Source organism: Malania oleifera, chromosome 3 (assembly GCF_029873635.1).
Source record: "Malania oleifera isolate guangnan ecotype guangnan chromosome 3, ASM2987363v1, whole genome shotgun sequence".
NCBI lineage: Eukaryota > Viridiplantae > Streptophyta > Magnoliopsida > Santalales > Ximeniaceae > Malania > Malania oleifera.
The window spans coordinates 15,918,325-15,944,891 of record NC_080419.1 but is presented as its reverse complement, the minus strand read 5'-3'; the positions used below and the strand labels follow the sequence as shown (position 1 = coordinate 15,944,891).

The following is a 26,567-nucleotide window of genomic DNA, read 5'->3' as shown; positions in this document are numbered from 1 at the left end:
ATATAGTGAATTAACATATGATTGTGAATTTTTAAAATAATATTTCAGCTATTTTAATTATTATTTTTATAGTTAATATAATTCATATTGTTATTTTTTAATTAAAAATAATATATTATGATGCATATGTTTTAAATTTGTGTTAATATTGGTACTATTATTTATATTAAATCCCAAAATGATTAAATGGTAGTATTGTCAAAGAATTTCAACATATATATTGCGAAAAAAAAAAATCTAAGCTACACATTAACATGTCCAAACAACAAGTTGAAATTTTGACAAATTGAATAATAATTAGACATTTTATACTTAAAATGTAAATTAAAAACACGAAGATGGAATGCAAAATGAGGAAAAATGGATAACAATAATATATACAGATAAATTAAATACAAACTCCAAACTCATAATGTCAATCCAATCAATACTTCATTTTAAATTAAAATCCAATCAATAATTCATTTTTTTCTAATACCAAATTTAAAACACTATATTACAACATACTTATCAATTAAATTACACATAACACATATAACAAATGAAAGGAAGTAAAATACTAACAAAAAAACCCTAACCTCAAATTTGGGCATTTCCAAACGATGCCTTCAATTAGCAAATTGAAGGTGCTACGTATTAATTTATGAGTCACTCTAACGATTTTATTAATCAATCTAACAAATTTTTCAATCAAAAATATAAATTTGAATTAAAAAAAAAAAACTGCTTAGGGTTTCAAAATAAACTTACCCTATTTCCCCCATTTATATCTTCTTTTTCAACATTCACGAGCAACGTTCGTCGAGCAACGGTTACTTGCCAATCGTCCGACCTCAGCCCTCTGCGCTTTGGTTTCAACAGTCTCCTCCTTTCTGTCTCTCTGCTTTCTATTTATGTAGAATATTGAAGGAGAATGATACTTGAAGGGCCGAAGCAAATCTCGCAATTTGGTCCTGCAAGATTTGCTTCGGCCCTTACGCGTCAGCTCACGGTTCGTTCCCCTAAAAATCTTATAGGATCAAACTGTGAGATTTAAGTCTTAAAATGAAAATTTTTTTCCCAACTTATTTAATATTTTATTAAAATGGGAAAAAGCTCGCGCAATAAGCGCCTGTTACTTTTGTGGTTTTTTAATTAATCACTTACATGATGCCACGTATGGAGACGCTGACTTGAAAAGTGGACTATAAAAATTCCTTCGCCCTGTAGGGTAACATCTTCGCTCGAAGTCGCATTCCGGCGAACCGCCCCGATCGGAGGATTGGAGGATTCTGGAGAACAGATTGCAATCATCTCATTCAGTCCGTCCTCGGTGTTTTGCCCGATTGAGTGCCTCTTGGTCAGTGTTTCCTCACCCATTTTCTTTTTCCTTTTGTAAATACTACTTTCTTGACATCTCTCGCGAATCTCTGAATCTCAGTCCGACGGTGGTCGCAAAAGAATTGTTTTCCGTTTGTAGTGATGTTCTTTTTGCAATTCGGGATTGACCCAAATGATTGTTTGATATGAATTTCGATCTTCTTATGGTGTTTGATGATGTTTTATTCGATTACTGATGGGTAATTACATTGGTGAACAACCCTTTTTTTCCTGATGAATGGTTGTCCCGTGTTTTCAGACTGCAAAGACATTATCTACTTACGTGTTTTTTTTTTGGTTTTTTTTTTCTTTAATTTTGCACAATTTTAAATGCAAATCTTTAGCTTGTTTTTGTATATCCCGTGCAAATTCGCTCAAATTTTTTTATTGAATCTGGATATGTACTAGCAATTGAGACTCGCAATGAGATGCGAGTGTAATTTGTCTTCATTTAAGTTGTCCATAATGTTAATTATTATTTTTTATTTTTATTTTTGTTTATTTTAGTAATTTAATTAATTTTTTTATTAAACTCGGCGATGTTTAAGATGTGAAAGTTTTTATCAGTAGTTATTTGTTATAAGATAAGTAATATTTTCTGCAATTAGCATTTATATTCTACCATGTTTATATGATGGTATTTTAGCAAATGAAAAGTGGACACCATATTAAGTGGTGAAATGCCTTTTGTATATGCAATGGCTAAACGCAAATTTCCACTTGAATGTCTACTTTTTATTTTCCAAGGAATTAGTTAATAGAAAAGCTAATGCCATATAAGAAAATATAAGCATGTTATAACTAATCAGTTATTACTTATATCTAATGTATCTGTAGCTAACTCATAATTAATTTTTTTTTTTCTCTACTTCTAACTTTTTTTTTTCTTATTGTTTACCTCTTAACTTCTTAAAATGTTGCTGAATGACAAACCAAAAAAATTATATTATAGAAATATGCAAAAATATAAATAGCAGAGTGCTATTAATTTTATGAATAAATTAGATGAAGACATATTACCTACACATCTGATGGCTAGTGAAGAAGTAAAGAATTTTATTCGAGAATGGGAGTAGAAAGGAAGGTAGAAGAGAGGAAGAGTGAATGAGGGATGGAGGAGGGAACAGAGAGGGAGGGACTGAGAATAGTTTATTAGTTTCAGATACAGTCATCAATTCTTCTCCTTCTATTTGTACAAATTCCTCTGAGATTCCTGGAACAATTTCATTCCATTTCAACTGTTCACTTCAAGTTTTCAGCAGCCACTGTCCCGGCAATTGCTTTGATTGCCTATATATCCAATTATTGACAGTACTATTCCTGTTCTGAAGGGGGATAAAAATAAAAAGAACTAGAAAAGGTTCCTCACAATGGATCCAGCTGATGAAGTTCTTAGGAACAAAATATCAGCATTTTTTCGAGCTATGTATGCAACAAGATACATCAGAGAGGATAACATTCCCTGCAAAATTGAAGAGGTAATTTTATTTAGATATTGATTCTGTTTAATGTTTTAAATTTTATGCAATTTTATGAAATTTGGTTACTGTTTTTATTGTTTGCGGAGGCCAGTATATTGCAACCATTGCTCTTTTGTTTTAGTTTTGTTCAATTTCGTAGGGTCTGTTCCTGGGTTCTGTTGGAGCTGCAAATAACAAAAATGCTTTGAAAAGCTTGAATATCACTCACATCTTAACTGTGGCCAGTTCAATTGCGCCTGCGTATCCAAATGATTTTACATACAAAACTATTAAAGGTAGGATGATGCTCATTTTATTAGGTAGAATAGTTTCTTCAGAAATATTCTTTATGATTCCGGGGCCAATATTGAGCGGATTCTTTTTTGCACTCCATAGTTTTGCTGGAATATGTTGTATAGCTGAAATGTTTATGAATCTGCATATTATAGAGATGTCTTTCTGCTGAACTTAAGCAATATGGCTTTTTTTTTTTCTTTTAAAAATCAGCAAAGAGATAATTCATTAAAGGGCACCAGAGGGCTCCCATTGTGTCAAAGAAAGAAGTCAATAATTATATTAGAGTCCACCATGTGCAAGCCACTATACCATCTAGATAGATGTGGTAGTCCTTTTGTATGTTATGTTCAAAGACGTAGCTGATCCTTAGAAAGCTCTTCAATTTATTTCCCTCTGGACAATCCAAAAATCGATAAGGGGAATAAGAGTCGAAAATTTCCCTCTTCTTTACATGAGCAAATACCTTTGCATGCCCAAATTTCTTTCTCCCCTGCTAGATACCAGGTCTTTCTAGTCCAGGAATAATGCAAAAGGATATGATCAATTGTCGTAGCTTCTTCCTTTCACAAAAAGCATGGGTTGACAAGAGGCAGTCCCCTTATCTGCAGGTTGTTAATTGTGGGAATCTTTCCTAGAGTTGCCTCCCATGCTAAAAATAGCAACCTTTCTGGGCGCAGGAGTCTTCCAAATAGGTTTCCAGGGGAACTTGCTGCTGTTTACTGCAGGAGAAGTGAATTTCCTGTAGAAAGAGCCTGCTGTAATGCTGCCACTCTTGTCCAGGGTCCAGTTTGGTTAATTAGGGAAAAGGTACGCAGGGTGCCGAAGAAATCCACAAAGTTTTCAATCTCCCAATCATAAGCATTCCTCACTGAGGGGATGCCTCAGGTACTCCCTTTGGCTGAAATCTGAAGGTGACTTCTAATAGAGCATCTTTGTCACAGATCAAGCTGAAATTGGTTGGAAACCTTGTGGTAAAAAGAAAGGGACCACCCCACATGTCATGCTAAACAAAATACTATCACCATTTTAATGTCTAACTTCATGAAAGAGAAGAAGTCTTCCCAGCCTTTTCTAATAGATGTCCAAACTCCTGCACCATAGGGTTCTCTATAAGACCATCTGTGGTGATCAAGACCATTTTTGAAACAATGATCTTTCTTCAAAAAAGAGCTTGTTCATTCATGAACCTCCAGAGCCACTTCCCTGGGAGGGCTGTGTTGAAAGTGGAGACGGACTTAAGCTGTAATCTTCCATTTTGTGAGGTTGCTTAACAACCCCCATTTGATAAGATGGTGTTTAAAATCTTCTCCTATTTTTCCAAAAAGAATTTTTTTCTCAATGTCTTTCAATATTGTGCAGGGAAGGGGGAAGAGGGACATATTATTATATTATAAGTTGGTAGGTTTGAGAAGGTGTTCTTGATGAGGGCAAGTCTTCCTACTTTTGATAGGTATTTCCTTTTCCATTCAGGAAGGCTTTTCTCAAATATGTCAATAAAAGGACCCAAACCCCTTCATCTTTAAATTTAGCCACACCAGAGAGACCAAGGCATATTAATGGTAAAGCCCCAATTTTTGCAGTCTGAAATGTCTGTAAGGAAAGTTCCCTCAGTGTGGTCTCCCCTTGGAACAAATTGCTTTTTCCCAAGTTGAATTTTAGCCTTGAGACTGCTTCAAAGCAGAGAAGAATGCACCTGAAATTGAGGATTTGTTGAGTTTCCACCTCTTAGAAGGCAATAGTGTCATCAAGAAAGAGAAGGTGGGAGACTTCCATTTCTCTACCTTCCTCTCAATACTTAGAACTTTGAAAAGGCCTCTTTTGGTAGCTTTTTGCAGCAGTAGCCTAAAAAATTCCATCACCATGATAACCAATAAAAAGAGGGGATTGACTTGCCTCAACTCTCGTGCAGATAGGAAAAAAATGAGGGGCAGCCATTAATGAGTACATAAAATGTTAAAGAGTAGTAACACATTGATGGATCCATTTACACGAAAGATCCCCAAAAGCTGTTCTTTTTGAGAATGTAGGGGGCAAAAATCTTAACTCACATGGTCAAAAGGTTCCCATTTTTGGTATGTAAACCATCCATCTTTTCCTTGCCTTGGAGTAAGAATTCACAACTTTGGAGGCAATGAAGGCTGAATCCATGATTTGTTTGCCTGCTACAAAATCCTGTTGGTGCTGGTCAATAAATTCTGGGATCGCTCTCTTGAGTCTTGCGAGCACCTTGAATAAGGTTTGATAACTTCCCACTAGGATAATGGGTTTGTAATCCTTGATGCTTAAGGCTCCTATTTTCTTAGGAATCAAGGCTACAAATTTTGAATTATGGCTACCAAAAATTTGCCTGATATGTGAAAATCATCACAAATCGTGATTATATCCTGCTTGAGGGTCCTAAAATTGCTTGAGGGAAAGCCAAAGTCCATCCATCAGGGCCTGGTGCTTTGCCTCCATTACAATCCTCAAGGGCTTGAAGAAGTTTCTCCTAACAAGGCCTTTTCAACCACTGTGCAGCGGAGAGATTAGAAGTGCTGAAAATGATGCCATGAACTTCGGGTCTCCAGTTTTCAGGTTCAGAGTAGAGTGTCTTATAGAATTTACAAATTCCCTTTGTAATGGCCTCTTCCTCTACCAAAGTCTCCCACTTGGTTTCAACTCTACTCAAGGTATTGAACCTTCTGTGAGCATTCTTATTGAAGAAGCTGGTGTTCCAATCCCCCTCCATGAGCCATAAGGCCCTGAAATTTTTTCTCCAAGTTGTTTCTTCCATGTTAATCAGTGTTTTAAAAGGAAAAGGCGTAAAGCGAAGTGTTTTACGATGGATGAGGTGAGGCATCAGCCTCAAGGAATTGAGGCATAAGCCTTTTGGGATTTAATTTTGATTTTAAAATAAAAGGCGTCCCTGAGCCACAAGGTTTCCTGCTTTGTAAGGATAGGGGGAGGGTCATCACAATGTATGCAACCTTACTCCTTTTATGTAGAGAGGCTGTTTCCTTGGATTTGGACGTCGAACCTATGACCAAATGTCACAAAGGAGCAACCATATGGTTGATCCAAGGCCATCCTTCTTTAATATTTTTTTTAAATGTAACAATAAATTTAATATATTGTACATGATAAAATTTTATTAAATAAATTATGAAATCATTTATATAAAATTCTAAGACTTCAAATTCATATAACTCTGGCTGTCTTTGCCCATCAATGGCAAGCTACAGCTACAGCCACAGCCACAGCCACAGCCACAGCCACGTTTCTTTCCAAGGAAATAGCATTACTAATGGGTTATTTTCATCCAATAAAAATAAGTCAAGTTGCTTGAGAGAGTCTTAGAGGTCCAACGAAATTTCTCATGACCCAAATTCCAGCACACACACATCATCATCCTGGAGAGAATCAAATGCAAAGGTATTTTTGGGAAAACAAACAGATGAGAGAGGTCAGTCATTGATCAGAGAAGCTTGTTAAAGGGAGAGGAAGGTTGAGAGGGGTTTTCAAAGGAGCTGCCTGCCTGCGATCATCAATTGAAAGCTGAAGAAGGTACGAACAAATTTGAGTGAAAGGTGAGAGAGATGAAAGAAGCTAGCAACTCGCCCCTTTACTTTCGGATGTTGAATGAATGAATGAAGTTCCTTCAAGCCCTAATCCATTCTTTTGCGCCTGTATCTATGATAGGCCATTGTGTGTATGCCTTCTTTGGCAAGGCGTCAAAGGTGCACCTTTTTCTCTTGAGTGTGCGCCTATAAAAAAAGAGTGCGCCTTTTGAGACTTGCGCCTTTGAAAAGTATCTTGATGTGTTTTGGCCCCAAAGCACCTTGAGGGGCATGCATTGAAAATGCCTTTTAAAACATTGATGTTCATGACACAAGCCATCTTTTTCTTGAGAAGTAGCCTTCTTGCTTTCTCTTCGGCAGTGAGGCCTTGAGCTATTTATTTATCATCAAGCTCCTTGAGACTGCTATGGTTCGCATCTCTTTTCATGCAAAAAACCTTTTGATCTCTCATTTCAATATCATGCTTTGTTTTGGTGTTGGTAGATTTTGATGGTGAGGGTTCGTTTAGTCCAGATAAAAGGGAAATCCTTTGATCTGAGATTGGGTAAAGTGGGTAAGGTGGTAGCTCTATTTGTTCTTGAGAAGAATCGACAACCCAATCGATGGATAAGACTTTCATCAGTTGCTGCAACATGGTTCTCGTAGCTCTATTTGTTCTTGAGAAGAATCGGCAACCCAATCGATGGATAAGACTTTCATCAGCTGTTGCGACATGGTTCTCGTTGGGATTTTCATCTCTTGATGGAAGGTCAAGCAAGGGTTTTTGAAGATTTCGTGCAGGTCTTGCTGACTTCTGGATGGCAATTCATGCAACGAGGGCAGATAAGTTCTTGGGATTAGGGCATGGTTGGAGAGGCAAGAGGTACTCTATATTTGTTCCTGAAGGGTCCAAAGGTGATGGGTGGCTTCAATTTTGGGAAGAATTTAGTGTTTTGTTAAGCTCTCTTCATCTTGTCACTAATGGTGTAGGGAGTAGTAAGATCTTTGAGAATCGTTCATGTGTTTAGATAGTTTCAGGAAATGGAGTTGATGTTTGTGCTTATACGACTTCTTAAGGGTGAGGTGAACGTGGTGTGTTGTCACGGGCTAAGCTTGTTCAGGGCATTATGCTTGCCTATGACCGCTTATCTCGTGTGTTTGGGATGGGTTTCCATCATGTAAATACTAGTGTAGGGTTATTTTCTAGTATTTCTTTCATTGTAAGCCAAATAAGGCAGTATGACTCCTCGGTCACTTTGATGTTTCCTAGTGCTAGAGTGAGAATGGCCTAGAAAGCTCTTTAGGGGAGGGTGAGTGTTCATCAATCATTGTAAAACTCACTAGCAATTGTCAACGTGCTTAGCCTACTTGCCTCCCTCGCTAAGTACAACATGTCAACGGAGGATTTGTTAATGAATTACGTTTGCTTCAATATTTACTGCTTGGTTGCCACGGCTTTCATGAATTGATTATTATTTCCGCTGCTATCTGATTGAATGTTAATGAAAGTGCTTCGTGGATGAATGTTGGTAAACAAAAGGCTGGCTAGTTAAGCAAGAGTGCTTTAGCTAGCGCCGCATGGCCCTTCACAACGGTGTGAAAAAGGCGGACCGTGACATGTGTGTTCGTTGTGTGGGGAAGATGCAAGAGGAAGTCCCTTGGCTTGCTTCGTTTGACCAGTCAAAGTTGCTGAGGGCAAGGATTCCGGCAAGGATTTTGACTGAGGGGTGGGGTCCAGAGGTGGCTAGGGTTTCCTATTAGGATGAAGGATTAATGAAGATTGGATGGGGGTCAAGCCTAGGTCTTTGATGATAACGTTAGACCTGGCTGACTACTTGACGGCAATATGGGCCTTTTGAAACAGTTGATGGGCCTTTCGGTTAAGGAGGCCCAATATCAGAGTTATGATCCTACTCTGGGCTTTGCTTAAATAAAAAAGAAAGCAATCTAGTTAAGCATTAGATGGGCCAATTGAATGGGCTGGCCCAAAAGTCAATTCCTACTAGCATTAATAACCAAGTTGAATGTTAGGTCCCCAATCTGAATGAAGCCCATCGCCTTTCTTCTAAATCCTGTGAGGTGGCATGACTAAAGGGGTGTCTGATACCTTGGATTTATTATGCAAGCTGAAGGAGAAATTGAAAATGATGAAATGCATAGAGTTAAAGCAGGTTGGGTAAAATGGAGAAGTGTTTCAAGTGTGCTCTGTGATCGTAGGATACCCTTAAAATTGAAAGGAAAATTTTATAAGACAGCTATAACACCAACTATGCTATATGGATCGGAATGTTGGGTGACGAAGAAACATAATATCTAAAAAGTAAAAGTTGTGAGATGAGAATGCTTAGATGAATGAGTGGTATAACATTCAAAGATAAATTAAGGAATGAACATATTTGCGGAAAGTTAGGTGTGACTCCTATAGAAGACAAGATAAGGGAGGGATGACTTAGATGGTATGGACACTTGCAACGTAGGCCACATAGTGCACCAGTGAGGAAGAGTGAGTTAGTTACTGTAGGGGGTAGTAGAAGGGGTAGGGGTAGACCTAAAATAACTTGGGATGAGATAGTAAGGATTTGACATACCCTAATTTGTCAAAAGAAATGGTCCATGATCGCATAAATTGGCGTAAAATGATTCATATAGCTGACCCCACCTAGTGGGACTTAAGGCTTGGTTTTGTTGTTGTTGTTGTTTGGTAATTAACCTTTGAATATATGTATTTTTCCAGTTTTAATCCTTCAAACTTTCAAGGGAAAACCTGTTTGTTAAAATTAATTAACATTTTTTGAGATCAATTTTTTTTATATATATAAAAAATAATGTGTCTTAAATATAAAACATAAAAATATTAATTAAAAATATTTTCTAATGTAAATACTTTAAAACATAAAATATTATTTATTGTGAAACATAATAAGAAATTATATTTTCTAATTAACACTTCAACTAAATACTTGCTTTTTCTCCATTTTTTTCACCCTTCTTATGCAAAAATCTCAGTTTTATAATTTTCATCAATGAATCTAACATTTTGATCTTTTATATATACAAAGAAAAATCTTCATAAACCCACAAAGGAAGTGGAAGAATTAAAAATCTATTCCATTCATGGACTTTTTCTGTTGTGCGCTTGGGTTCATCGGAGAGTATAGTTCATTTTAATATGCAAAAGAATATTCGAGTCTTTCCAAAATTGAAAGCCACACTAGTTGGAGATAATTCAAGTAAGATGGGCCTTTCCAAATCATATTTTGAGTTCTTGTGCAGCAGTAGATAAACCAAAACATAACTAGAAAAAAAAAAAAAAAACCGAAACAGAAATGAAAAGGAAGGAGGAGGAGTAGAAGAGGGGAAAGAACATGTCGGTGTCGGAGGAGCAAGGCGAATGTCGAAAGAAGATAGACAACATTTAAAGTGCTCATTTAGCAATGTAGAGACCAGAGAGGTGAGAGCTTGGAGGGACAGGGCATGAGTCATTTGGGTGATCGCGGGAGGAGAGCTGAGGTTGTGTAACTTGTGTTATTTCTTAGGGGTAAAAAATTCAAAAAAGCTTCTCATTTGTGCTCTTACTGAATCAGCACTATGGAGATTGCTGATCTCCTAGAGGCAATCCAGAGCTATTTCAGAGGCTGACCAAACAACACCAGTTCACTGAATTTTGGACTGTTAAGAAACCAACCTTTATTTAGAGGCAATTGAGCACAAGCAAATGACCTCTTCATTTTTCTTTGGAGCAGAAGCAAGCTGCGACATCAGCGCGATTTACTTGACGTAAAATCAGACCCATGGTGGCCAAGAGGAGAGTAGTTTTTCCAATAATAGGAAAGGGAACGGGGGTGAATAGAAAAGTTGGTTTCTAAAGATTCAAATAATATTATTGAGGGTGATTTTTTTTTTTTTTCCTTGTTCAGAAGAAGTATGCTAGTGGGCAGGGTTCTGAGATTGAAAAAATTGGGGAGATTCATCTAAGAATGTTAATTCTTGTGTGAATGAAATATAGGATTTTATTGTGGGCTTGTAAGAAATTTCAGATGGTAAGAGAGCTATATCAGATAATCTGAGAGGTCAAAAGGTTTACATTTGGCATAAGGATGTGCAAAAGGGTTTTGAAATGAGGAAACATATTGAAGAAATTCGAGATTCATCTAGTGAAATGACAAAAAAAAAAAAAAAAAAATCTTTTTAGAGATTTAAAAGCTGGGTTAAATATAGTGGAGGAGCCAATTGGTGAGAGTGCTAGTACCTGCAAGGATAGTAAGTGATGGGGGGATGTTTCGGATGACAATAATGCTGACAGTAGTGATTTTGATTCTGACAGGGGCTTACTTTTGGATCAAATTCGGGATCAGCATGGTTAATCTTCCAACTCTTCTCCTGATCATTTTGGGGATTTATCTTATGTGCTGCCTCCTCCCCTAGAAGGGTAGATGGTATTAATATTTTTGAGGATAATGTTTCTAATGAAGAGCGAAGGGAAAAGGTGGAATTCTGCCTACTCCAGCTTAAGAAATTTCTAGGAAGGACCTTCAAAGTCAGCATCTGTTGGATAACTTGTGCCTCAATTTGTATGATCATGGAGGAAATGAAGTTAGACTTGATGGTGGTAAATCTAAGGTGAAGAAGGGTTAGAGGGAATTAGCTAATTTGAAGTGTACGGTGAACTATGATGGGAAGGGTTTAAACAGGGGATTTCTTGGCTGATTTTAGTTTTTGTTTTTAGTTTTTAGTTTTTATTTTTAGTTTTTTCTCTTTTTGTTTCTTGATTTTCTTTTTTCTTTTTTATTTTTGAGGGATAGATGTTATTATAGACAAATACTTAAAAGATAGCATTGTGGATGTAACTAGAGTAAGAGATAGAATTATAAAAATCAAGATGGTATTAGGACAAGAGATAATAAATATCATTGGTGCTTATGCTCCTCAAGTTGGCTTAGTAGAAAATCTGAAGAGACAATTTTGGGAAGATATGGGTATTATACAAGGCATACCAAGGAGTGAGAAAATATTTGTAGGAGGAGATCTGAATGGACACGTTGGAAGAGATAATAAAAATTAATGAGGGATACATAGAGGATATGGATATGAAGACAAAAATGAGTCTGGGGAGATGATCTTAGACTTTGCTATGTCATATGATTTTAGTATAATGAATACTTGCTTTAAGAAGAGAGAAGAACACTTAATAACGTTTAAAAGTGGACAAAATAGAAGTCAAATAGATTGTTTTTTTTAACTAGGAGGGTAGATCGTTTTTCATGCTGGGATTGTAAAGTTATTCCAAGTGAAAGCTTAACCACACAACATAAAGTCTTAGTGTTAGATATATGTATTAAAAAATGGAAGAAAAAAGATAAAATAAACCAGTATAGGAGAACTAGATGGGGGAACCGAAAAGGAGAAAATATTATAAAATTTAAAGATAAAATGATCAAAGATGGGGATTGGACCTTAGAGGATGGGATAGATACAAATACTCGAATAGATTAGCTAGCTCTATTAAAAAGATAGCAAAAGAGATTTTAGGTGAATCAAGGAGAAGATTCTCGAATAGCAAAGAGAGTTGGTAGTGGGATAAAGATGTACAAAAAATCATGAAGACAAAAAGAATTTGGTATAAAACGTGGCAAAAATGTAGAAATAGAGATAACTTTGAAAAATATAAGGAGGCAAGAAAAGATGCAAAAAGGGCCCTTAGTGAAGCTAAATATAGATCATTTAATAGTTTGTATGATAGATTAGGTACAAAAGAATGGGAAAGAGATATATTTAAACTTGCTAAAGTTAGAGAAAGGAAGAGTAAGGACTTAGGAAATGTAAAATGTATAAAAAGTGAGGATGAAATTGTCTTGGTTAAGGACGAAGATATTAAAGAAAGATGACAAAGTTACTTTAGTAAGTTGTTTAACGAAAACCAAATAGAAGGCTTAAACTTAGAATTGTTAAATGAGGAAAAGACTAAAAATGTAGGATTTATTCGCAAAATTATAGTTAACGAAGTTAAGTTTGCACTAAAAAAGATGAAAAATGGGAAAACTATGGGACCAGATAACATCCCAATTGAGGTTTGAAAATGCTTGGGTGATAATGGAATTATATGGTTAACTAATTTATTTAATACAATTGTAAATACTAGGAAAATGACAGATGAATGGAGGAAAAATACTTTAATACCTATATACAAAAATTAAGGAGATATTCAAAATTGTAATAACTATCGTGGAATTAAACTTATGAGTCATATGATGAAACTATGGGAAATGGTAGTTGAACAAAGATGAAGATTAGAAATGAAGATCTCAGAAAATCAATTTGGTTTTATGCCTGGGAGATCTACCACAGAAGCTATTTATCTTTTAAGAAGATTAATGAAAAAGTTTAGGAAAAAGAAGAGGGACTTGCATATGATATTTATTGACCTTGAGAAAGCATATGATAGGATACTTAGGACAGTTCTATGGTGGGTTTTATAAAAAAAGGGTGTATATAGTAGGTATACCAATGTCATTAACGATATGTATGATGGAGTAATGACTAGTCTAAGGACTATAGATGGAGAAACTAGAGAATTTCCAATCACCATAGGTGTACATCAAGGATCTGCTTTGAGTCCTTATCTTTTTGCTTTAGTGATGACTAATTGACTAAGAGTATTCAAAAGGAAGTTCCATGGTGTATGTTGTTTGCAGATGATATTGTATTAATTGACGAAACTAGGGACGGAGTAGAGGTTGAGTTAGAATTATGGAGAGAAGTTTTGAAATCTAGAGACTTTAGGATAAGTAGAAATAAGACAGAATGTATGAAATGTAATTTTAGTAATGATAGGAGGAATATTGGAGACAAAGTTAAACTTGATGATGAAGAATTAGAATTATGGAGAGAAGTTTTGAAATCTAGAGGCTTTAGGATAAGTAGAAATAAGATAGAATATATGAAATGTAATTTTAGTAATGATAGGAGGAATAATGGAGACAAAGCTAAACTTGATGATGCAAAAATAAATAGCACTTGTAGATTTTGATACCTTGGATCTATTATGCAAGCTGAAGGAGAAATTGAAGATGATGTAATGCATAGAGTTAAAGCAGGTTGGGTAAAATGGAGAAGTGCTTCAAGTGTGCTATGTGATCGTAGAATACCCTTAAAATTGAAAGGGAAGTTTTATAGGACAGTTATAAGACCAGCTATGCTATATGGATCGGAATGTTGGGCGACGAAGAAACATAATATCCAAAAAGTAAAAGTTGCCGAGATGAGAATGCTTTAATGGATGAGTGGTATAACATTGAAAAATAAATTAAGGAATGAACTTGTTCGTGGTAAGTTTGGTGTAGCTCCTATAGAAGATAAGATAAGAGAGGGACGACTCAGATGGTATGGACACTTGCAACGTAGGCCTTATAGTGCACCTGTGAAAAAGAGTGACTTAGTTACTGTGGGGGCAGTAGAAAGGGTAGGGGTAGACCTAAAATAAATTGGGAGGAGATAGTGAGTAAGGATTTAATATCCTTGAATCTATCAAAAGAATGGTTCATGATCGCATAAATTGGCGGAAAATGATTTATATAGCCGACCCCACTTAGTGGGACTAAGGCTTGGTTTTGTTGTTGTTGTTGTTGTTGCATTGATTGTATATTCCCTCTATTAATATATCTTCTTATTAAAAAAATTATTCCTAGAAGTGTTCATATTCCACTAGTACAACTTTTTCTTTTTCTCAATTTCTTTAATTTGAGGCAGCCACTAAGCTTAATTGCCTTTCAAATTGAATTGAAGACAACCATACTTACCAATACTTTTGTGGTTGAGTCGCATAATTTTCAAACTGGAAGGGAGTTGGACCCCATTTTGTTCCTCTTTTATAAAAAATGACAAGGAAGTGATCCAAAATAGGCTGTGGGAGAAGTTTCTGTGAAACCTTGGGGAAATCTTCTTCGCATTATGTGGAGATTAAAGACATGTCAATCCTTGAGTAGGAGGGGATCTCTCAAGAGTTAGACCATGTGTGTGAAAGAGCCATCGAGGGGAAGATCAGCGAGCATATCCACATTAATAAATTTTAGAGATTCCTTCATGTTTACACTCTCTGAAGTTCCATTGCTTCCTTCTCGAGGATGTAGAACTGTGTTGAAGTCTTCCCCAGTAACCCACGGCGTATGCTGCTTGGATTTGACCTTGAAAAGCTCCTTCCACAGCAACTGCCCGGAGTGTTTTTCACTTGAACAATAAACTCACCTCATCCGAGTGAAGTTATCCTCCAAGTTCCTGAAAAGGCATGTCAATGAGAAAGTATTTATTCTGTGATCTAACATTGGCACTACATCGTACTTTCATATAGCAAGAATACCTCTTGTATTTCTAGCAGCTCCAAGGTAGACCCACTTGTGATTTTTGTGCTCCAATACAGTGCTGATCGTAAGCCTGTCTACTGTCTCTATTTTGGTTTCCTGCGAGCATATTATAGTGCCTCTCATTTCTTTAACAAAATATTTAACCGTTGCCCTTACTGATCTGTTGTTTGAGCTCTTAACATTCCAAGATATCAATTTCATCAACGTAATTTAACGAATATCCCCATCTGCTACCAGCCTTGTCTGAGCCAGACACTCCATTCTTCTTGTTGTACACTGAGAATTCCAGTCTTTGAGTGTCTATTAATATCCTTCTTTCTGTTGAACTGTGGCTTTGATAATAAGCTTCCCTTGTTCTCTTTGTTTTTTCTCTATTTCTTCAAACTGGCTCATTGCCTTTTCTTTGAAGCCTTCGAAGAAAACTCTGATAGTCTAGCTAACCATCTTTATCTTGCAGAGGACCCTGTCCTAGACCTGCTCCTTGAAGCAATACCTGCCAATACCCATTGCACAATAGCATCGATAGCAAACAAACATCACAACAATGGTTTACTCATATTATAACGAGGCAATGACACATTTATACTCAATAAAAACAAATACAATAGAAATCCCTGGAGAGAAAATGTTGGGGCACATATTCTTGGAGACTAACATATTAGGTCATTGTTCTTCTTGAGCTATCTCCTTACATTGTTACTCCCTAACATTCTCCCCCACTCATTCTATTGACGTCCTCGTCGATTTCCTAAATCTAACTGATCCACTCTACTGACTGCTGCTTGGATGCTCTTCGAAGTTCATTTTTGTTGCCTTGGAACATAGGAAGTCTTGAATCTTCTATGTTGCATGCTGGAGGTCTTCGATATTCTCCTGATTGATTTCTTCTTTTTCTAACTCCTTCCATTTGACCGATTACTGCTGTTGTTGATGATCTATTTCTTGGACAACTCTATTAGCCATGATTTCTTCAACGTCTTTGACTGTAGGCTGTCTTCTTGAAATGGGTGGTCTTGTCACTTTGTTGATTGGATTCTTCATCTGCATGGTATGGCTTCAGATTGTTGACATGAAAACTGGGTGATTCGAGTTGATATGACTCATATGAGGCTCAACACACTTTCTCTATAGTCTGGATTGGTCCTTCATATTTGCATAGTAGTCTTTTTTGTTTTCTTATGGAGAAACTGGAACATCTCTAGTGGCATTTCCACAAGTACCAAATCCCGAACATCAAACTACTGTGGATGTTTGGCTTGATCTGCTCATTTCTTCATATGCTTTGAGGCTTTCTCCAAGTAAACATGGGCTATTTCCATGTTATGTTCCCATTACTTTGTAAACTGATAGGCTTTTGGACTCTTTTCACTGTACGGGTTGTCAAAAGTGTTTGGTAAAGCTGGTTGCTAACTTGTTACAATCTCAAAAGGGCTTTTGTTTGTTGTAGGTGACTTTTGAGAATTAAACCGAGGTTGAGCTACACGTAACAGTTACATCCAATTTTTCTGAGAGGTGTTCACAAAGTGTCTCAGATATTCTTCTAGCAAACCATTGAAATGTTTTGTTTGACCATCTGTTCGTGGGTGATATCTTGTGGAATGATTAAGACTTGTCCTATTAGTCGAAAGGGTTTATTCCAGAAAGCTCCCGTGGACCTTGTATGTTGATAACTGATGATGCTTTTTGGAACTCCCCATTATTTAACTATGTTTTTGAAGAATAGTTGAGCTATCTTCTTTGTAGGGCAATGTTTCAGAACCAACACAAAAGTCCCATATTTCGAAAGCTGATCAATCACTACTTGAATGGTGTCATAATCCTCAACTCATGGGAGGCTTGTAATAAAGTCTAAGGAAACACTTTCCCATGACCTCGTGGGTATTGGTAGTGGTTCTAGTGAACCCTTCATTATCTTATTTTCCACTTCGTCCGATTGGCAGATTAGATAGGTCTTTGTGTAGTTCATAAGGTCTTCATCGATTTGCAGCCAATAGTATCTTTATTTGATGAGGGTAAGTGTTCTTCGTCAGTCCAGATGACCAGTCCACAAGGTTTCATGACATTCCTACAGTAACATCCTCCATTTGATGTCCTTTTGTCATCAATACCCAGAATTGTTGTGTTTTCCCTTCTTCAACCAATTTTAGTAGCGCCTTTACTTGGTGGTCGGTGCTCAAGTATTTCTGAATGACATCTCTCATTGATGATGTCACCCTACTTGCTAATAGGTGGTTCACAAGTTTTAATGTTGCTAGTTTAGTCTTTCTGCTGAAGGCATCAGCCACTTGAATGGTTCTTCCAGCTTAATATTGAATTGAAAATCAAACTTTTGCTAGTTTTTCTTGCCATGGCACTTGTTTTGAATTTAACCCATCTGGTATAAGAAATGAGTTACTGCCACATTATTTGTCTTCACCGCAAACCTAGAACCTAGGAGATAATATCACTCTTGGGAATTCCTTCTCTTGTGCTGTGTAGTTTCTCTCAACATTAGTTAGCTTTCGACTCTCAAAAGGCTATTGGTTGTGCTTCTTGCAAAAGAACACCTCCTAATGTAAAGTCAGAAGCATCAGTTTGCACCTCAAAAGGTTTCACCACATTCGGAAGAACTAACACTGGGTCCCCAACTATTTTCTAGTTTAGATCATCGAATGCTAGTTGACATTGTCGAGACAATGACTATTTCTTTTCCTTTTTTAGAAGTTTGGTCAATGCCACAATTCTCCTTGAATACCCTTTAGGTGGTGTTTGGTAATTGAGAATCAACCCTAGGAATCGGAATTGGAATGGTTGATTCCCATTCCCATCGTTTGTTTTATGGTAACCTTATTTTAATTCTTATTCCATGCAGGAAAGGGATTCCCCTCTTTACTTACATTTTGATTCCTGACTTTTACTTCGGAATCAAAACCTAATTCCTGGAAACATAATATTTATTATAATATGATAATTTATGTAATATAATATATATTACATAAATTAAAAAATAGTATTAATATTATGATATCATTATTGATATTTAAAATATTTTTATATATTTTAATATAAGTATTAAACCATCATTATTATTACTTTTTATTATATATAATAACATTATAACTCATAAAAATTAATGGAACAATTTTATATGTTAAAATATTATGATATACTTATGATATGTTTTCTTATTTATTATACTATTATTTTTAATCTCAAAAATAAAATAAATAAAATATTTATTATTATTATCAATTATAAATATATAATAATAAAATTTAATAATGATGTAGCATAGAAAAAATATAATACTATTGTATATTGAATATAATAAAATACATATAGTATGATTATTGATTTATTATACTATTATTTATAATCTTAAAAATAAAATAAAATAAAATATTCATTATTATCATCAATTATAAATATATAATAATAAAATTTAATAATGGTGTAGTATAGAAAAAATATAATAGTATTGTGTATTAAATATATTAAAATATATATATTGTATAAATATAAAAAATAATATTAATATAATAATATATATAATATACTATTATATATATTACATAAATCTAAAAAATAATATAAATGTTATAATATTACATCATTACATATAAATATATAATAATATATTACATATTATAATATAAAATAGTTTAATTATTATTATTATTATTAATCTTTACATTATATATAATAATATTACGACACATAAAAGGTAATAGAATAGTATTAAATTATAAAATACTATGACGTAATTGTGGTATGATTATTTATTATATTATTATGTATAACCTTAAAAATAAGATAAAATTAATATTATTAATATCATTATAATAGTAAATTTTAATAATAATATAATATGCAAAAAAAAGAATAAAATACTATTGTGTAATAACATATAATGGTATGGTGGTTGTTTTATTATTTTATTAATTAATATTATTAATATCATTAATAAAAATATATAATAGTAAATTTTACTAATGATGTAATATACAAAAAAATAAAATAGTATTGTGTAATAAAATGTACTGCTATGGTGGTTATTTTATTATATTATTATTTTATTTTAAATAATAAATTATGTTATACTGTTATAATTTATGAGATTTTTATTTACATTTAATAAATTTAATATTAAAATATAATACTTATAAAATACTAGATAAAAAAATAATATTAATAGTATTGTTAAAACAAAATAATAATAATAAAAAATATGATAAAATATAATATGCAAAGTATAATCAAGTACATGATTATCAAAATAATTTTATTGTAAAAAATTATTTATTATATAGCTTAATAAAATAATGTTGTATAATAATTATATTATATAATATTTATAATATTATTATTTCATATTTAATTAATTGAATAAATTTTTTATACTAACTAGACTCAATTCCGATTCCTATATTTATATATGCTAAACACTATAGTACAATTTCGATTCCAATTTTGTGTCTAACCAAACATGAGAAAGGAATTTGACATTTCGTTTCCAATTTTGGTTCCAACTTTGAACCAAACGCTACCTTAGTGAACCTCCTATAGTATTTCACCAATCCCAAAAAAGTTTTTTTTTTTATCAGCAAAAAGAAAGAAACATATTATTATTTTTAGGCATCAAGGGGATGCCAACCCATTGTACAAAACATCAACCACTCTGTAGAGTGTTGCAAACATCAAGGATTACAAAATGATCATTAACGATATTCCCACTTAGCCTGCTGGAGACAGCTGTAATCCATTGGGCTTTGTAGGTCTGAAGCGAAGTAGATGGATATTTGAAGGCTCTCTTATTTCTTTCTTTCCAAGCCCACCAAAAGATGGCGAGAGGGATGAGGTTCAAATCCTGCGCTTCTCCTTTGTGGCTCTGATGCCTTTCTAAGCCCAAATCTCCCCTCTGACTGAATTTGCCGTAACCCACTGCTGCCCATCAAAGAAAGAGCCAAATTCCACATGTTCCTTGTCCAGGGGCAGTGGAGAAGAATGTGGTTGACTGATTTTGCGTCAGCCATACAGAGAAAACACTGATTTTTAATTTTAACCCCTCTTTTCTGCAGATTGTCGAGGGTTAAAATATTTTAATGTACAGACTCCCAAGCAGAAAAGGCAACCTTTAAAGGGCTGATGTCCTCCAAATGCGAGTCCAAGGGGAGTTATTGCAATTTGCTCCTTATGATGAGAGCATCTTATAAAAACATTTAATAGAGAAACACCATTTATGTCCAAAGCCCATTTTGGCTCGTTGGGGATGTTTTTGTTAACCAAATGGCATGACAAGGAATTCAAAAGCGCCATACCATGTGACACAAGCAAATTTTGGCTTGTTCCCTTTGGCAACGCGGACTTGGTAACTCAATCTCAAGTCTAGTTTTGTAAAGCACTTGGAATTTCTCAACTGGTCGAACAAGTCTGCTCTCAAGGGGATGGGGTATTTGTTCCATACCTTCATTTTGTTAAGGGATTGATAGTCTATGCACAATTGTAAATTCCCATCTAGCCCCTTGTGGAGTAGAATAGGGGCCCCAAAAAGGGCTTTAAAGGGTTGGATAAAGCCCGCCTCAAGCAACTCATTTGCTTTTGTAACTTGGCTAACTCTGTGGGTGCCATCCTATATTGTGTCTTGAGCTGGCGGTTTTGCCCCCGTAAAGTGTTTGATTCATCATCTACTTGGCGTCCGGGAGGAAGCACCCTCAGCAATTAATTCAGCAACACTTCTTGTAATTCTTCTAGAACTTCCTGCATTTCCATCTCGTCAAATTCAATTTCCCTGTCCTTTGAGCTTATTGGCAACACCAAGAATGAAGGTTCTTTCTTCTTTAGCCCCTTCTTAAATCAAAGGGCAAAATTTGATCTGGTAACATTTCTTGAAATTCTTCTAAAACTTCCTGCATTTTCATCACGTTTGATTTGATTTCTCCATCCTCTGAGCTTACGAGCAATACCAAGAACGAAGGTTCTTTCTTGTTTAGCCTCTTATTAAACTAAAGGGCAGAGAAATGCTTTTGTTCTTTAATGCTGCTGAGAGTCACTGGTAATGTGCACAGTTTATCCCAAGGTATCAAGAGGCAGTTAGCAGTTGGAACAGGAATAGCCCAGGTAATCTGTAGAAAATCCATCCCAAGCACCACATTAAAATCATATAGAGGTGCCACTTTAAAGTCTATCATTCCATCCCAAGGTCCCATCTGATGTAAGTTCCTTGGTGGATAGGGCTGCAGAGTCAACTGCCTTCAACTGTCCAGAGTCCTTGGCAACCTGTCGTTTTAGTTGATGAGCTTTTGAGTCAATGATAAAGTTGTTGGTGGCACCTGTGTCAATCATTTTCTTTGGTGTTTTTACCATTCAGCACTATGTCAATTTAGACTTTTCCCAGGTCTTGTTTTCATTCATCTGTTGTTCAAGTGCTGCCAAAAATCTCAAAGCTCCCACTAAATTTTGTTTTTCTGCTGGATCAGCTGCAGGGGCTTCCCTTTCCTTGCTTAATGCCTTCAAAGCATTCGGAGCTTTCCCATGAGGATAGTCCACTAGCCTGTGTAGGGAAACAGGAGATAGTGGGTTGACTCTTTGAGGTTCCTACTTGCTCACCCCTTGTGTCTTTAGAATAAAATGACCTTTGATCTCTTCCAATATTAGAAGTCCTACTCTCTCCATTCCCGTTCACTAGTCATCTTATTCGGCCTTGAGTTGGTGTTTGTGGGTTACATGTACTTCATTTTCAAAAGACCATCTCATAATCATCTATATGTTCTGCAGCCGGCAGAGTTGCGGGAAGGTCTTGAACCCCTTGTCTCCTCAGTTCATTTTCAGCCAAGGCTTCAATCCTATGAGAAAAAAAAAGTCTGCCAGTGCCTAACATGCCCTTCAAATTGAGCATTACTGCCAATAACTCTTGTAGGTATTCACAAATTGAGCTAGTTTGTTGTAAATCATATAGTTTACAATGAGCTACATACTCCACATTTTTTTGGGTTAAAACTGAGTCTTTAGTGGGCGTTCAAGTCATCCTAGGTGCTTAAGGTGCAACGCTCATTTTGGGTGTCATTGTATTTTGATCTCCATTACAACTTGGCATCATTAGTAAGGACCATAATTGCCATGTGATTTTTGCCTCGTCCATCTCGACGAGAGCAGGCTTGAAATAATTTTCCATATCAAATGAAAAATTAACCAATTCTTTAGCATCTCAAGCCCTAGCATAATATTTTGGTTCTAGAAGCTTCATTCGACTCCCATCAATTGAGTTTGTTCCTTGTCTATTAACTCGTTGCATCGCCATATCCACTTTTGCATTGAATTCTTGCATTTGGCTTTGTAGTTGGGTCATGGTGACCCTGATCTCTCTAGTTTTTGTGGCGTTGCCACTAATTTCATTTAATCTTGAATTGATGGCATCTATTGTTTCCTTTTTGACATGATCTGCAAACAAATTATATGTTTCGGGAAGTTCTTGTAAGGGGGCCTTAAGCTTTGTTGGTCCTCCCTCTTGGAAGTAATAGTTGGCCTTAAGCCCTCAAATTTTCTCAGCTTAGCCACAACGGCTTGCATTTGTTTCGCAGTCCTCTGGGAGGCCTCAAGTTCTATTGCCCGATTCTCCAAGATTCGACTCGAGAATTAATGTTCTCTAGTTTAAGGAACCATTTCTTCGAACACAGCCTTACTCACGAGATTCTCTGCTGCTCTTGCGGGTGGCCTCCTCAAGCTCTATTGGTAGACCCTTGAAGTTTAGAAAAATTTCCACTAGTGTTCCACAAATTTCACCTCAAAGCTCCAAGTTCAATATCTCTTGCTTCAATGGCCTCGATCTGTTCTGATCTTGCTGACTTTGTGGCCTTTGGATGACTACTCATTGTGATCAACCTTGCTTTGATACCCACTATCACGGCCCCCAAGTTTCCTCCTACTTGAGAGGTTCGTGTGGCATTTGTTGTGAGCTCTCCCTGAACAAGTCAGCCATTGTTCACCTGATCAAGTCTGCAAGTGCAAACATCTCACAAGTCATGATAGCTAGGATGATAGTAGAGGGACAATATCACATTCATTTTATAACACAATAGGGCAAGAGCCAAGGATCACATGCAACATAGACATCCATAACACGAGTCACATCTCATGCTTAATTTTTGCTCTTGTTCTAGATAAAGGGGTTAATTTGGCAGCATTGCATTCCAAGCTTGTCTTTCTAAGCCCTATGGTGTTTAGTGACACTTTAGGAGATTGACTTGCTGTCCATCGAGTACTAGGTCAAATGGTTTCCCTTTGTGCATTAGTATTATTGATAGATAGATAGATAGACAGTGGCATTGCATTCAAGCATATTTTTCTGGAGAGAGAGCATGTCCTCCCAAGCATTATCAATTCCATTTTCGCATGCTTAATTTCTGTTCGTATTCTACTTAAGTATGGTGGCATTGCATTCCAAGCATATTTTTCTACCACCTTCTTATGCTTGATTTTTGCTTGTGTTCCCTAGTGTTATGGTTCTATATCTCCTGTCTGCACAAATCTCTGACGTGAATATTTGAGTGTTTTGACATACTTCTAAAAAAAAATGTTTATGGAAATTTTATCTGTATCAAGCATTTAAAACTGATTAAATTTTGATAATCTTCATGTTCTTTGTAAATTGATGTAGTTTATGACAGAGAAGACACAGATTTGATGCAGTACTTTGAAGAATGTTTTAATTTCATTGATGAAGCTAAACGCCTAGGTGGTGGTGTGTTGGTTCACTGCTTTGTGGGAAGGTCCAGAAGGTGATATTGCTTGCTCCGTCTTGGCTGCTTTCTTTTTCATGGATTTACATTCTTATGCCTGATGAAGTGAATGAATAGAAATATTGATGATCAGGTTGCAAGTGCACATTCCTCGAAACTAACTTGATACAATTTTAGACTTAATTAAGAATTCTTGGTAGTATTAAAGGGATTCAAACATAAATTTATACAAACGTAGATATATTTCATGTATTAATAGAATGTCATAGATTATATACTCTTATGTATAGAATAAATGGTTTTGGTGGGCTGATCATAATATCTTATCACTTGTACTCTATCTTAAAGTCCAACCTGTATCTGGATTATGCCAATCTCATCAAACTGGCTGTTTCCCAAAGTTTACCTTCAAACTTTATATTAGGCGGGAGAATCTTCTTAGTTACCAATGTCTTACTTAATATTGACCTTTTTAGTCCTCACTTTTTTCCTTCTAAAAGGTTGTTTTGCCCTCACTTGAAATACCAAAATGCCGGAATGTACTTAGTTGTGTGATTGTAATTTATTATTTTCATGGTCTTCACACAAGAATTACCACTTCATGTATGCACCATCAATCCATGATTTAACTTAACACTAGATCTAAATTCTGAATCTATAGTCTCTTATTTGTTTTCAACATCTCAAGATTGCTTTCATCATTAGAATGTTGCTTTTGGATTTTTTTTTCCACGAGTTCATATGAATGGGGTGGCGGGGAAGAATGTGAATTCCACTTTTATTGCCCTTGTTCCTGAGGAGGGGGAACATTCTAAGAAGAGACATTCAGTCCAATGAGCGTGGTTACTAGCCTTTACAAAACCTTACGCTAAGGTTTTGTTTAAGTGGCTTCCTGAGGTGTTAGGGAGGGGGGTGGACAGTTACCCTGGAACAGTTCTTCATTAAGGAAGGATAGATTCTAGATGCTATTTTGGTTGCTGATGAAGTGGTTGAGGATTTGAGGAGAGGAGGGTAGGGTAATTTTGCTTAAATTAGATTCTGAAAAAGCTTACAAAATGGAGTTTTCTGAACCAAGTGTTGGCTAAAAAAAGGGGGTTCAGAGGGGGTTGGAGGAAGTGGATTAAAGATTGTTTATCCACAGTGAGTATGTCCATCATTGTGAACGGTCAACCTAGGGAGTGGTGTAAGGCCTCACAAGGTTGAGGTAAGGGGATCCCTTCTCCCTGTTTTTTTTTTTTAAACGTTAGTTGTGGATTTTTTGAGTAGGGTGATCAACCATGCTTAGGGTCTTAATGTCATTTAAGGCCTTATGGTTGGCTGTTCAGAAGGGTTTGGAGGAAGTAAATAAGAGGGTGTTTATCCTCTGTGACTATGTCAGTCAATGTGACAGATTCACCAAGGGAATGGTTTAAGGCCTCATGGGGGTTGAGGCAAGGGGATCCCCTCTCCCTGTTTCTTTTTTCGTGTGTTGAGTAGGGTGATTGACCATGCTTAGGGTCTTAATGCCATTCAAGTGCTTAAGGTTGGCAGGGAGGAGGTCATAGTGTCTTATCTTCAGTTTGCTGATGAACCCCTTCTTGCTTGAAGTTAGTGCTATAAAATTTTGAATGGTCTTCTTCAAGAAAATTGAGTCTCAAGGACAACATGTCTAAGACTGGGGTGGCAGTTATTAATTTAGATAGGAGTGATTTGGAAGACTTGACTGACTTGGTTGCACCATTTTGGAGTGGCCTTTGACTTACTTGGTTCTTCCCCAAGGTGGTAACCCTAACTCCTCCTCCTTTTGGGACCTAGAGGTGGAGAGAATGGTAGTAGGTTGGATGATTGGAAGAGGGTGAACTTATCCTTAGGAGGTTGCATTACTCTAAATGCTGCCCTTTATAATATTTCCATCTGTTTTCTTTCTCTTTTTAAAATTCCAGTGCAGGTGGCAGATGCCTTAGAGTGGCTCACAAGGGATTTTTTGTGGTCAGGACTCAGAAGTTGGGGAGGATAAGAGGGACCATCTTTTTAGCGGGAATAGGGTTAGGATGCCTATGTTTGAAGGGGGTTTGGGCCTTGGGAATGTGGTGTCTAAAAACATTTCTGTAGTTGGGAAATGGCTGTGGAGGTTTGCCTCGGAGGTTGATTCCCTTTGGCAAATGGTAACTGGAAGCAAGTATGGTTTGCATCGGAATGGGTGGGACACTAGAGGTAGCGGCAATGCTTCTTACAAATCCTTGGAAATTTATTTCTCATGTTGCACAACTATTCCACCTCCTAACTCGTTTCTGAGTTGGAAATGGAAATCTGATTTGGTTTTGGGAAGATAATTGGGTGGGAGAGTTTTCTTTGGAGGCTTTGGTTCCTCGTCTTGCTTATATAATACCCTGGGAAAGCTTTTATTCTTTGGAGATTCTTCAGAAATCTTATTTAGGTTTATGATATGACTGTTTTGCTGAAAGTGTTAGATTCTTTTACTCACATGAGTAATGGTTCAAAAAATTGGAAAGGGGATACCACTAGCTCTTCTTCAATTAAATCTGTTTTCTCTCAGCTCCCCAAATTCTTGAACCCTTCTTGTTTCCCCTTGAATAGTTTCATTTGGAAGGCAAAGGTTCCTTTCCAGATCAGGGCTTCATGTGATCTTTGGCTTGTAGCTGTGGAGGCCTTTTAAGGCTATCAGTCTTGTGTTTGTTCTGTGTTACTAGTCTAGTGAATCCACAGACCACTTGTTTCTTCATTGTTGCATGGCTAAGAGGGTCCTTTGGTTCAGTTTTTATGAGACTTTGGTCAGCCACGACATATGTTTTATGTTTAAGTCTAGTGAATCCACGTACCACTTGTTTCTTCATCGTTGGGTAG

General features: G+C 36.1%; 1 protein-coding gene across 2 annotated transcripts in view; it reads left to right on the top strand.

Annotated features, from left to right (window-relative positions):
• Positions 1-1,157: 1,157 nt before the first annotated feature.
• Positions 1,158-26,567, top strand: part of LOC131150218 (dual specificity protein phosphatase 1) — a 51,546-nt gene continuing 26,136 nt past the window's right edge. The window contains exons 1-4 of one of the 2 annotated variants that reach the window (XM_058100818.1): positions 1,158-1,339; positions 2,691-2,837; positions 2,980-3,115; positions 23,642-23,762. In XM_058100818.1, the coding sequence (XP_057956801.1) occupies positions 2,730-2,837; positions 2,980-3,115; positions 23,642-23,762 (365 nt within the window). In that variant the 5' untranslated portion in view covers positions 1,158-1,339; positions 2,691-2,729. The remainder of the gene's footprint in view (positions 1,340-2,690; positions 2,838-2,979; positions 3,116-23,641; positions 23,763-26,567) is intronic. The other variant, XM_058100817.1, reaches the window with a different exon arrangement.